General features: G+C 41.8%; 1 protein-coding gene and 1 long non-coding RNA gene across 2 annotated transcripts in view; one reads left to right on the plus strand and one right to left on the minus strand.

The window, feature by feature from the left end:
• LOC135090173 (uncharacterized) overlaps nucleotides 1-12,397 on the plus strand; it is a 115,036-nt gene that overhangs the window by 89,652 nt on the left and 12,987 nt on the right. The gene's annotated exons all lie outside the window — the stretch shown is intronic.
• LOC135090167 (uncharacterized) overlaps nucleotides 1-12,397 on the minus strand; it is a 94,550-nt gene that overhangs the window by 21,794 nt on the left and 60,359 nt on the right. The window contains 1 exon segment of the mRNA XM_063986591.1: nucleotides 4,943-5,099. Within this exon segment, the coding sequence (XP_063842661.1) occupies nucleotides 4,943-5,099 (157 nt within the window).

Here is a 12,397-nt window from a genome sequence, read left to right on the forward strand (position 1 = left end):
CCTCTTTTCCTTCACTCACCCAAATTACTCTCCTTTGCTTCTCCTTTCTTTCCTCTCTTCCTTCATTCATTCTTTCATTCCTTCGGTCTTTCTTTCTTTCCTTCCTTCCTTGTCTCTTTCGTCTTGCTTTGAATTTATGTGTCTTATCTTTTCTTAATCTTCTGCATGTTTTCTCTGCATTCTCTCTCTCTCTCTCTCTCTCTCTCTCTCTCTCTCTCTCTCTCTCTCTCTCTCTCTCTCTCTCTCTCTCTCTCTCTCTCTCTCTCTCTCTCTCTCTCTTTATCTTTGTCTTGCTATGTATCTATCTGTCTGTATTTGCTCATCTATTTGTATCTATCTCTCTATCCATCTATTTATCTATCTATCTATTCTATCCCCCCTCTCTCTCTCTCTCTCTCTCTCTCTCTCTCTCTCTCTCTCTCTCTCTCTCTCTCTCTCTCTCTCTCTCTCTCTCTCTCTCTCTCTCTCTCTCTCTCTCTCTCTCTTTATCTTTGTCTTGCTATGTATCTATCTGTCTGTATTTGCTTATCTATTTGTATCTATCTCTCTATCCATCTATTTATCTATCTATCTATTCTATCCCCCCTCTCTCTCTCTCTCTCTCTCTCTCTCTCTCTCTCTCTCTCTCTCTCTCTCTCTCTCTCTCTCTCTCTCTCTCTCTCTCTCTCTCTCTCTCTCTCTCTCTCTCTCTCTCTCTCTCTCTCTCTCTCTCTCTCTCTCTCTGCATTTGAGCATTTTACCTTCATACTGTCAAATGGATCCAGTTTGAGTCTCGCTTACACACACTCCCCCTCCATCCACACAAACTCTAGCTGCTCTGTACCGTAGCGTTCACGTGATATCCATTAGCTCCGTGTTAGAGAATCCTCGTAACCAACACACGGGTCGCACGCAGGTAATAACTATAAACTCCGGCCCTTCTCATTTTTCCTCCCCTCTTCCTTCTCTCCTTTTCCTCTCCCTGGATTCTCATTTTCATTATTCTCCCTCGCCTCGTTCCGTCCTCGCTCCGCCTCGTTCTCGTTTTCTCGTTCCCCATTTGCTGTTTATTCCAATTTGCTGCACGTGTCTCGCTGTGATGATTACTGCTGTTCTCCTGAGCTGTGTAGATGTGAGTGGATGCTATGGCTGATTGTATGGAGGGGCGTGTGGATGGAAGGATGAGTGGGTGGATGGATCTTTGGAATGTATAGCGGCTGATTGACAGACTGACTTACGGATTAGCTGATTGACTTACTGACTGATTAAATGTTTTTTTGGTAATATAACTTACTACATGTTTCGTTGGCTGACTGATTGACTCGCTGGCTGAATAAATGGCTGACTGACTTACTGACTAACTGGCATTCCGTCTGACTAGCTATCTGGGTGAGTGTCTCCCTGTCTACCTCACTGGTCGATTCTCAGGTTGGCAGCTGAAATGAAGATACTGCGGTGTTCTCCGGGAGTAACAAGGCTAGGCAACACCAGGAACGAGTATATCAGAAGCACAACACGCGTCCATCAGTTTAGGGACAAAGCTAGAGAGGAAAGACTGAGGTAGTTCAGGTATGTTAGGAGCAGAAACGAGGAATATGTCGGGAGGAAGATGCTGGAGATGGATCTACTCGACAGGAGAAAGAGAGGAAGACCAAAGAGAAGGCTTATGGATGTAGTGAAAGAAGATGTGTTTTGTAATGGGTGTGACTGAGGAAGGCGCAGAAGATCGAGCGCGTTGGAGAAGGTTCATCCGCTGCGACAGATGAAAGTAGAAGGTAGTAACTAACTTTCTGATTGATTTACTAATAAAGTGACTGGCTATAGTGGTTGGTGTCTTAGTAATTAATGGTCTTTCTCGTTGACTGACTGACCGGAGAGCGAGATGGCGACCTGCTGGCGGATCTACAAACGTTTACTGAGTTGGCAGTGACTCTTTGGTGGACATCTCGCCAGCAAATGGATTCGTGCTTAAATAATGACACGAAGAACGGTTGGTGTGCTTTCTGAAAAGCTGACAGGTCTGACTGAATGGCTCAATACATGGCTGAATAAATAACTGGAATAGTGAATGACGTTTTGGACTTGTGGATGGTAGAATCTGTGATGCCGAATGTGGATGAAAGAAAGAATGAATGAGTGAGTGAGTGAGTGAGTGAGTGAGGGTTGGAGGGAGTGATTTGAGTGCCTGGCTGGGTGAATGTGTGGGTGAGAATCTTGATGAAAAGACAGATTCCGGGAAATAAATGGTTGGCCTAGTGAGGAAATGATTTAGGGAGTAAAATCATGATTGGAGGAGAAGTTTGCTGAAAGGCGAAGTGACTGGACGTGTAGGGGTGTGTTGGGGGGAGGGGGAGGTGGTGGGAGTATCTAGGTTATGTTTTCTGTTTTTTTTTATGTGCGAGTCTGTGTATCTCTCTCTCTCTCTCTCTCTCTCTCTCTCTCTCTCTCTCTCTCTCTCTCTCTCTCTCTCTCTCTCTCTCTCTCTCTCTCTCTCTCATTTTTTTTTTTTTTTTTTGTGTGTGTGTGTGTGTGTGTGTGTGTGTTGAAACCCATAATAAGTTTTTAACATTTTGAGCCGTCTCATGAATATGTCACTATTCAGATTTACCAGACTTAGCCATTTCGCATATTCTCTTCCCTTTCCCTTTACCTCTAGAGCACTGCGCCTCCCAACAGTCAGCAGGAAAAGAAGGGATTACTAGTTTCAAACATTTCCTGTGCCACATCCTGTTAGACTTTCAAATATCATTGGATTAAGGGAGCTTGTTGACGTGACACATTCATACTTAATCTCACTGTTCATAATTAATCCTCAACTTTACGTGTATATCTGTATCAATCACTTAGTCGTAATGGTCTTAACTTGTTAACATTCAGGGTATTAAAAATATTTTGTATTGACACAGAAAGAAGAAAGGGAAAGGGAGGGGTATTTTGACTTCTCTGAGCTGGAGAAATATTTCAAGGGACTGGTTGTAAGAAAATAATAGTGTTAGGAAACTAATTGGTTATTATTATGAAAAATCTGTCCGATAGTAAAAGAGTATCAGCTTACTAAATAACATCCAAATGTTTTGTGTCTACGTTTTCTTTGCGAGTTACATAAGTCTGCTAAGAGGGACAGAGGTGAAGGACTGGCAAAACGTACCCTGATAACTAATACATATTCTCCACAACAAAATAGAGACGAATTTCGAGTGCGTTACTCCTTAAGGAATTTTACATAAGATATTTATTATCCTTTCTTTTTCTTTCATGTATCGTCTTGGGATTGTCTTCACGTGTAAGTATTTTATCCTAAGTATACGCCATCAAAAATTTATATCAAACTCATACGTGCTTTCACTAAACCACAAAAGAAATACACTAACGTCTCTTAATCCTTTCACTGCAATAACCAACAACCCACATCACCAGAAGCCCTATAGAGAACCCTTCACCTTCACCAACACCTACACAGGAAAGAAAATAAGGAAGAATAGGTTGCCTAGTGTGAAACAAAATGATGTGTGTCTGAGTACCTTGTGATGTAAGAACAATGTGACAAGTAGGAGTGAATGGGATAATGTTACTTCTGTGCCTCTTCTATAGACGCTACCTTGCACGGGCGGAGAAAAGGCAGGTTACAAACAAACTGAATGCTTCACTTTACCTTTTGTATAACACTCTCCCTTTTCTCTTTCCCTACCATTTCCTCCTCCTCCTCCTCCTCCTCCTCCTCCTCCTCTTCTTTCTGGTGTGAGTAATGGTGTACAAGGAAAAGGAAGGAAGGCGCCACGTGGGACTCCGTGGTCCGCCTCTCCACCTCTAATTAGATCCCACTCAGTCCCGCCCTAATGCTGCATTCATTATTCAGGGTCCATTGTGCGCCGTTCACAATCCAGCGTCCCGTTACTTCCCGCGGTCTGGTTTTAAAAGCGTTCACTCATTCATCCCATTCGCTTGAGCGTGTGAGTCTCTCTCATTGGTGTTAAGATTAGTTGGTTTGGGGGATGAATGTTTTTTCTTATGGTGTTTATTCGTGGGTGTTTTGTGCTGATTTTTATACTTTTTATTGTTTTGTTTTGTATCTATGTATTGATTTCTTCTTATTCGTGTCAGTGATTACAAACTTTAGTACGTAAATATTTTTGTGTTTGTATTTATCTACTGTGTTTATTTGTGTATATGTGATGCTTTTTCAAAGCTTTTTATTGTATATATATATATATATATATATATATATATATATATATATATATATATATATATATATATATATATATATATATATATATATATATATATATATATATATATATATATATATATATATATATATATATATATATATATATATATATATATATATATATATATATATATATATATAATATTTTTTTTAATCTTTTTTGCTGTCTTGTACGAGCTGGAGTGAGTGTTCGCCGTGTCCTTGTCGTTGTCGCTGTTCGTGTTATTTGTCTGTGTTCATGATTCATCGCCTCGCTTTCCTTATTCAGAGAGTTTCTCCTGCCGCCCGAGTGCTTGTAGTTGTTGGCTTCACTAATTCACACCGGCTGTAGAGAGGTACAGGCCAGAGAGAGAGAGAGAGAGAGAGAGAGAGAGAGAGAGAGAGAGGAGAGTGAGTTTGTGTATACCGATGTTTCGTGTTCTTAGACTAATTCGTCAACAGAAACTTTTGGAGGTACATGTAAACACACACACACACACACACACACACACACACACACACACACACACACACACACACACACACACACACACACAATAGAACATCCTTACAACCACAATTACAACACAAGAATTACTTACGTGTGTACCCTTTAACTACAAAACCACCTCCTTTAATTTACACACACGTAATTGAAAACCACCACTACCACCACCACCACCACCACCACCACCACCACCACCACCACCACCACCACCACCACCACCACCACTACTCTTAGCATATACTCACTTGAAGTCTTGAATAATAAGCTGCACAATGTCGCCGTACTGGTTCCCCTCGGCCACGAAGGTGAGGTGGCAGGTGAAAGTGGTGAGCATGTTGACCGGACGCTGTACCTGCACCTCGTAGCTCCTCCCGACGTCCCCGTAGAAGGTTCGATTACACGCTGCAGAAGAGAGAGAGAGAGAAAGGGTTGTGGTAAAGTTTTAATGTGAAGGAAAGAGAGAAAGGGATGAGTGTTAATAACGTAGGATGGAAAAAAAGGATTGTTTAGTGTGAAGGAAGGAGAGAAAGGGTTGTTAATATGAGGGTTCAGAGAGAGAGAGAGAGAGAGAGAGAGAGAGAGAGAGAGAGAGAGAGAGAGAGAGAGAGAGAGAGAGAGAGAGAGCGATGAAAATTAAAAGAAGGCTAGGGAGACTAAAAATTAATCTAAAAAAAAACAATAAATAACAGATTGAGATACCCACTGAATGAATGAAGGGAAAGCGAGTGAGACAGGAAAGAAGGGAGACGGGAAGGTGATGAGAGGGTGTGAGGGAGAGAATTACTACATACGCCTCCCAGGTCAGGTCAGGTCAGGGCAGGCCAGGGAGGCAGGATGGAAGGCACGGTCATAGGAAACAGTCATCAATAAATATAAAGGCTTTTGAATGGCGCTGTAATCACCGTCATCACTGCAGGCCAGGTGTGTGATCAAGACCCATTGAAACATGACAGGGGAGAATAAAAAAAGGAGTTCGGATCATTTACCAGAGGGGGAAGTGGTCGATCCTTACACACACACACACACACACACACACACACATGCAGGCTTCTCTATCTCACTCTGTACACGAAAGCAATTTGCACCTCAGTCCAGACAATGAATATATCGACAGTTCCCTGACGGCGCGGAGTTTCCAGGCCGCCGTTGCCCCCTGGAATTTTGGAGGGAGGGTGGCGGAGGGCAGGTGGAGGGCATGTCGAAGTGATGCATAAGGGAGTGTTTAGGTGGCTGTGTGGTGTGGCGTTGATGGTGAGATCATGAAGTGTTTAAGTAGAGGAGGTTGTGGAGTTGTGGTATCTTTTCTTATAATGTTCTGGAGACGGATTTAAAGTACAAGTGTGAGGAATTGTAGCTTAAGGGAAGGTGGGGTAAAAGTAGGTAAGTAGATAAGGTAGACGGGATGTAAGAAAGCAGTGAGAATCGTGCCTGTACGTGTAACTCATAGCATAGAAATTTCGTTTGAGCTTCTACTTCAACATAAATGACGAAGAATACATGCCGAAGAAAAACACAAAGTCAGAAAATACAAGGAAAATATGTCAGTTGCTAGAAATGAAAGCAAAACCGATGAGAGGCAATTAAACAAAAGGCAAAATATAGATGATAAATTTGGGAAGTCTCGTGAAAAAAAAAGTAAATACGAGTATCTCAGTGAAAAAAAAAAAATAACAAAAGCAAAAGCGGTGAGAAACAATTAAAGAAAAGACAAAGTGTTGGTGATAGGTTTGGAAAATCTTGTCATCAGGCGTGTAGTATTAATAGGGACAAACTCGTGGTGCGTGGAGTGAGATGCGTACCTCCCGCCCCCACCAAGTTTGTCAGCGCGGGGACAACTATGCCCCAAATTGGAAAGACAAGCTGCTAATCCTTCCCGACCGGCTTAGTTCAGGATTCTTTGCAATGAAGCCACGACGACAGGACCGACTGGAGGAGGAGGAGGAGGAGGAAGAGGAGGAGGAGGAAGAGGAAAAGAAAGAGGATGAGGAAAGGGGATTTGGGGAGATGAAAAATAGATGTAGTAATGAAACTGGTGTTCTGCCTTTTTTTTTTTTTTTTTTTTGCTTGCCTTCTTGTTGTTCTTATTCTTGTTGTTGTTAGTCTGCATGGTGTTGTTGTTGTTGTTGTCATAATTTCCAGCATTACTATCATCCCTAAACACTTCCCACTGACTTCCACTCACCGTCACTAGACACACATATAAGTACAAACAACAATTTATCTTCTTCATCTTCCTCTTTTAACTGATTTCCACGCAGCATCCCGTGCTGTTCACTCCCCCTCCAGACATCCCTTCCCTTTCTTTCCTCTTCCATTACCAACCCCGTGCCTGCTACTTCTCTCCCCTCCAGCTATCCTTTTCCTCCCTTCTACCCTTTCTTTCCTCTTCCATTACCTCCCCCGAGCTTGCTACTTCTCTCCCCTCTAGCTATCCTTACCCTCCCTTCCTTACTTCTCTTTCCTCTTCCATCACCTCCCCACTCTATGCTGCTTCTCTCTCCCTCCCCGTCAGGACAAAGGTCAGGGGTCCTCGCATTGCACAGTTCCCAGTTACTGTCTCTGGGATGTTTGGCCGTTCCTGGGTGCTGTGTGGGAGCCGTGCCGCTGCTGCTTAAATACGTGCTTTAGGTGCATGCAGAGAGAGAGAGAGAGAGAGAGAGAGAGAGAGAGAGAGAGAGAGAGAGAGAGAGAGAGAGAGAGAGAGAGAGAGAGAGAGAGAGAGAGAGAGAGAATAAACATATGATAAGAGAAGCGAAGATAAGAGACAGACAGATATACAGATCGACAGACGGCATATAAACAGATAGCTAAACAAGTAGACAGATAGATAGAGGGCTGATTGCTGAGATAGAGAAAAACGTAAGGAAAAGACTAGCAAGGAATAATGACTTTACTTGAACAAAGGAAAAGCTGAATAAGAATTAGAACAAAAAAGTGAAAAAGGAATAATTTGCGTTTTTCTACCTATAAAAATTCCAACCCGATTTAAATCCAGGTGACGGATTTGACAAGTTTATTAAAAGCCATAAAGATTGAACTCCAACACAGCTTTCAAATCACACGGAGCAATTTATTCATTTTATTAACTACAAACGTGTAATGGAGAGGTTAGCGCGCCGTGCCACCGATCCCCGGGTCTTGATGTCTGTTCCGCTGGTCAATCACCTCAACCACTCACTATTATGGTGCCCTGGATGATGATAATGAAAGAAGTGTGAGACGACAAACATTATTCAAAGAGGAAGAAGATATTGTTGGAGAATAGCTGTGTGATGATAAAAATACTGAAGAAGCAAAAAGAATATTATATAAATTCTGGACACTAAAAGAAAAGGAAAGTGAAGAAAGAAAGCAGACAGTGAGGAAGATAGGAAGATAGAAGTTATTATTAGACAGTACTTCTTTCCGTGTAGAAATATTGACAATAAGAGAGAGAGAGAGAGAGAGAGAGAGAGAGAGAGAGAGAGAGAGAGAGAGAGAGAGAGAGAGAGAGAGAGAGAGAGCATTATTGGAAACTATCATTTTAGTAATAAAAGATGCTCAAGAAACGAAAAAGAACATAGAAATTCTTGATAATAAAAGGAAAAAAAAAAAACGAAAGAAAAGGAAGAGAACAGAAGTCTCAGTCATAGAGAAAGGAAGACATTATTGGACACTATCTGACAATAAGAATATCGAAGAAACAAAAATCGAACGTTATATAAATTTTGGAAAATAACAGAAAAAAAAAAAAAAAAAAAACAAGTAAGAAAGCAGAAAACCAAGACAGCGAAAAGAAACACATTGGTGAGTGTAGACAACTGAACCGAACTGAACAATCTACTGAACTGAACAATCTACTGGGGTGTTCATCTTCCTTACTGGTGGTCGTTAAACGGGCGTCTTGGGAGTGCTAGGCAAGGTAACTGGCAAACTGGCAAGCGATAAATGGGGAAGTGGTAGAGGAAGCTGGGTCACTAAGGAAGGTAACTGACACTCTGAACGGGTGTGAGGGCAGCGCTGGGGGATGGTAACCGCTAACCTGGATGGTGTAATCAGCCTTGTGTCTCCAGGTAATGGGCCTTCACCCTCCCGCGGCTCAGTGGTCAGAGAGGAGGATGGGCGCCGCAATATAGGACAGCTTAGCGTGTGGCTGTTATGTCCGTCACTCTGAATCAGCGACATGACAGCTCAGGGTGTTGTTATGCAGCGTTGTTCGATTAGAGACAGGTGAATATTGATGACGTAATTGGAGTATTGTATGTAGGTCCTCGCAGTAAGGTATTTTGATGATTTTGTATCGCTTGTGATGGAAGAGAAATGATAGAGAAGAAATTAGCTATCGTATTCAAAACTCTTATCTGTTTATCTGTATTTAGGAGGACCATCAATAATATATTTTTTTGGGGGGAAGGTTTTATTTATTATTTTTTCTATCTTTGCCCAGCCTTGTTCATACAAAAAAAATATCGTTATTCAAACTACATCTTCCTTAACTGATACCAAACAACAAATAGTTAAGCAACTGAGTGCGTCCATCTGCTGGTAAGAAAAGCTATGGTAGCTCGAAATCACCTTGATGGTCACTAACAGTCCTCTTCTAGTCCTGTCCGGAGGCAAACAACTATCAGGTCTTTGTACTGGGCGCACTGGTTGGCCCTCAGCAACACCCTGGCTGCTATTCACCTCCTGGAGTGGCTTGAAGAGGCCATCGTGCTACCCACTAGTGCGGCCCTTAAGAGTGGTTGGTTGTGAGGAGTGATGGGGATGGAATGAGATAAACAAAAAGTAAGAGGTCTTCTGAAGTACATCGTCAGGCCTCGGTAATGCTTCCCTGTGTGGTTGAGGGGTCAGTGAGTGTCTGTAAGTGTGTCAGTAATCTTCCTTTAGGTCATACTCAACAACAGTAAGAGAATTTTTGAAACGCATCATCAGCCCTCAGTAATACCTCCCTGTGTGGTTGAGATGGGTTGATGAAAAGAGTCCCTTTTATCATAGGGAGGCTCAGTGAGTGTTTTAATGCTCCCTTTAACTCATACTTAGTAATAGAAGGAGAACTTTAAACACGTCATCATTCTTCAGTAATATTTCCATGAGTAAATAACTCGTGAAATATATAACATTAGAGGAGTTAGTAAGTTTCAGTAAGTCTAATAATCTTTCCTTTAATTTATACTCAGCAGTAACAAGAGAACTTTTAAAACTCCACAATCCTCAGTAATAATTGTGTGGCTGAAGTGCATGAAAAAACACTCACGAAATATAAATCCCTGGAGGTGTCAGTACTCTAGTCCATCTCCCCATTAACTCTCACTTCTCACACCTTTGTACCCAGATCATTCCTCACGTCGCAGCCTTCTTTACACCAATAAGATATAACCCACACTCATCTTTCACCAATAAGACACTAAATTACCCGTCCCTTCTTCCCCTTGTTTCGTATTTCTTCCGTTCAACTGCACCTCTTCACGCGTCACCCTCGCCTTCGCCCCGTCACTCACAATTCATATTTCCAAGCCAAAACTTACCGCTCCTAATTGCCTGACGTCTGGGTACAGCTGGGGACTTGAAGGATGGCTTGGTCCGCGGCTAACTTATATAAGAGGGAATGATTGGTGATAAAGGCAGCGAGGTTTGTCTAGCTTTCACAGTACGGTTGATGAGAGGAGAGGTTTAAGATTGAAGAAGCTGGGGTATGAGAAGTATGGAGGAGTGTGTGGTGAATTTTGTGATTAGTAAGATGGTGATGTTCGAGATTCTTGGAAATTGAGCGGAAAGTATGAGATTATCTTAAGAGCAAAGGAAGGAGAGAAGGTAATGCGACAAAACATTAAATCTTGTATCAAAATGAATTATTGATGATTTGTGAGAGAGAAATTGACAAAGATTCTTGGAAGTTCATCAGAAAGTATGAAATTGTATTAAGTGAAAAGAAATGAAAGAAGGCAATAAGGCAAAACTTAATCAAATCCTGTATCAGAATGAATATGTAGGAGGAGAAAATTGACAGAAATCTGACGCTATTCATGGAAATTCAGCGGAAATTATGAGATTTCAGTAAGAGTGAAAGAAACGAGTGAAAGCAATATTACGAAATGTTATTAAATCATGCACCAAAATAAGTATGTCGGAGGAACGAACTAACAGAAATACGACACGATTCTTTCAGATTTTAGCGGAAATAGTGCAAAGCAACGAGGGAATGCGATAAGACGAAATATCATTAAATCTTGTGCCTAAATAAGTAGGTTGGAGAAGAAAACTGACATGTGACACGATTCCTCAAAATCCAGCGGAAGTAATGAGATTCTAACCTTTGTAAAGTAACGACAAGAGTAAAAATTATAAGAATAACATGAAAAATCTAATGCTAATCCAAACAAATAATGATGTTGGAAAAGAAAAATCACTGCACAATATTTCCTAACGAGATTGTAGTAAGTAACAAAGCGACAAGATGAACGAACACAACAAACAATCATTAAATCTCAGACCCATTCAAACCGTAAATAGGTTAGAAGCAAAAAACCTTAACTCATCCTTTTTTCCCCTCCATAAAGAGACCTCGTGCTGGTAAAGGGAGGGAGAGGGAGGAAGGAAGCAGGAAAGGAGGAGGAGGAGGAGGAGGAGGAGGAGGAGGAGGAGGAGGAGGAGGAGGAGGAGGAGGAGGAGGAGGAGGCAAGCTAACTAGGGTCGAGGTCGCCGACAAACTTTTGCTCGGAGCTCAAGTCTGAACAAATTTCTCGAGTTTAAAAGCTTTAATGGAGATGCGTCGCCGTTGGGTCGTGGCCGCTGCGTGTGTGCTGACGTGGACCGGGCGAGGGGCGCCGCGAGAACCGGACCGGAAAATGACTGTCCGTTTGTTTGTTTGTTTTTGTTTTTTCTTTCCGTGGAACTTTTGTCTTGTCCGCCTGTCTGTCTGTCATGTGTTTTTAAGATTTGTGTGTGTGTGTGTGTGTGTGTGTGTGTGTGTGTGTGTGTGTGTGTGTGTGTGAGCGCGCGCGCGTTTATGTTCTATGTAATAAAAAAATGCAGAAATAATATAAAAAAAAAAGTAGGCAGAATTTGAACTTGTGGTAATGTATTTCAGAGAGAGAGAGAGAGAGAGAGAGAGAGAGAGAGAGAGAGAGAGAGAGAACATTACTCACCAAATATATCGGTGAGGCGAAGCTGTGTCATTAATCACTCCACTGTAGGAAATTGATTCATCTCGACTCGTTTGCTTCCACTCCATCTCTCCTCTTCCTATTCCCCTCTTCCTCCTGTTTCCTCCTCCTCTCCCTTTCTTTTGTGACCATCCCTTTCCTTTCCATCTCCTCCCCCTCATCTTTTCTTATTTCCATTATTCCTCATATTTGGTGCTAACACACTTCATTACACTTCCACATGCTCATAGTGTTCATGCTCATAGTGTTCCACATGCTCATAGTGTGTGCGTAATAATATGTAATGTGTGTAGAGGCGAGTCGTGTGAGTGAAGGAAAGAAGCAAGGGATGAACTGAATCTGAAGTAAGGATATGGTAGATTAACGCTTCGTGTTATTCTGTTCCTTGCAAGTGTTGGTTTTATGTCCTTGTATACTGTATTACTCTCGCTATAAAGGCAGAGGTCCACTTTTTTTTTCTCTCTCTCTCTCTCTGATGCATCGTTTGTATTTTATAACTTTATCACGTTTCCTTACTGTTTTCCTTGCTTTACTTATTAACTTTCCACTTTGGAC

Source organism: Scylla paramamosain, chromosome 3 (assembly GCF_035594125.1).
Source record: "Scylla paramamosain isolate STU-SP2022 chromosome 3, ASM3559412v1, whole genome shotgun sequence".
Taxonomy (NCBI): Eukaryota; Metazoa; Arthropoda; class Malacostraca; order Decapoda; family Portunidae; genus Scylla; species Scylla paramamosain.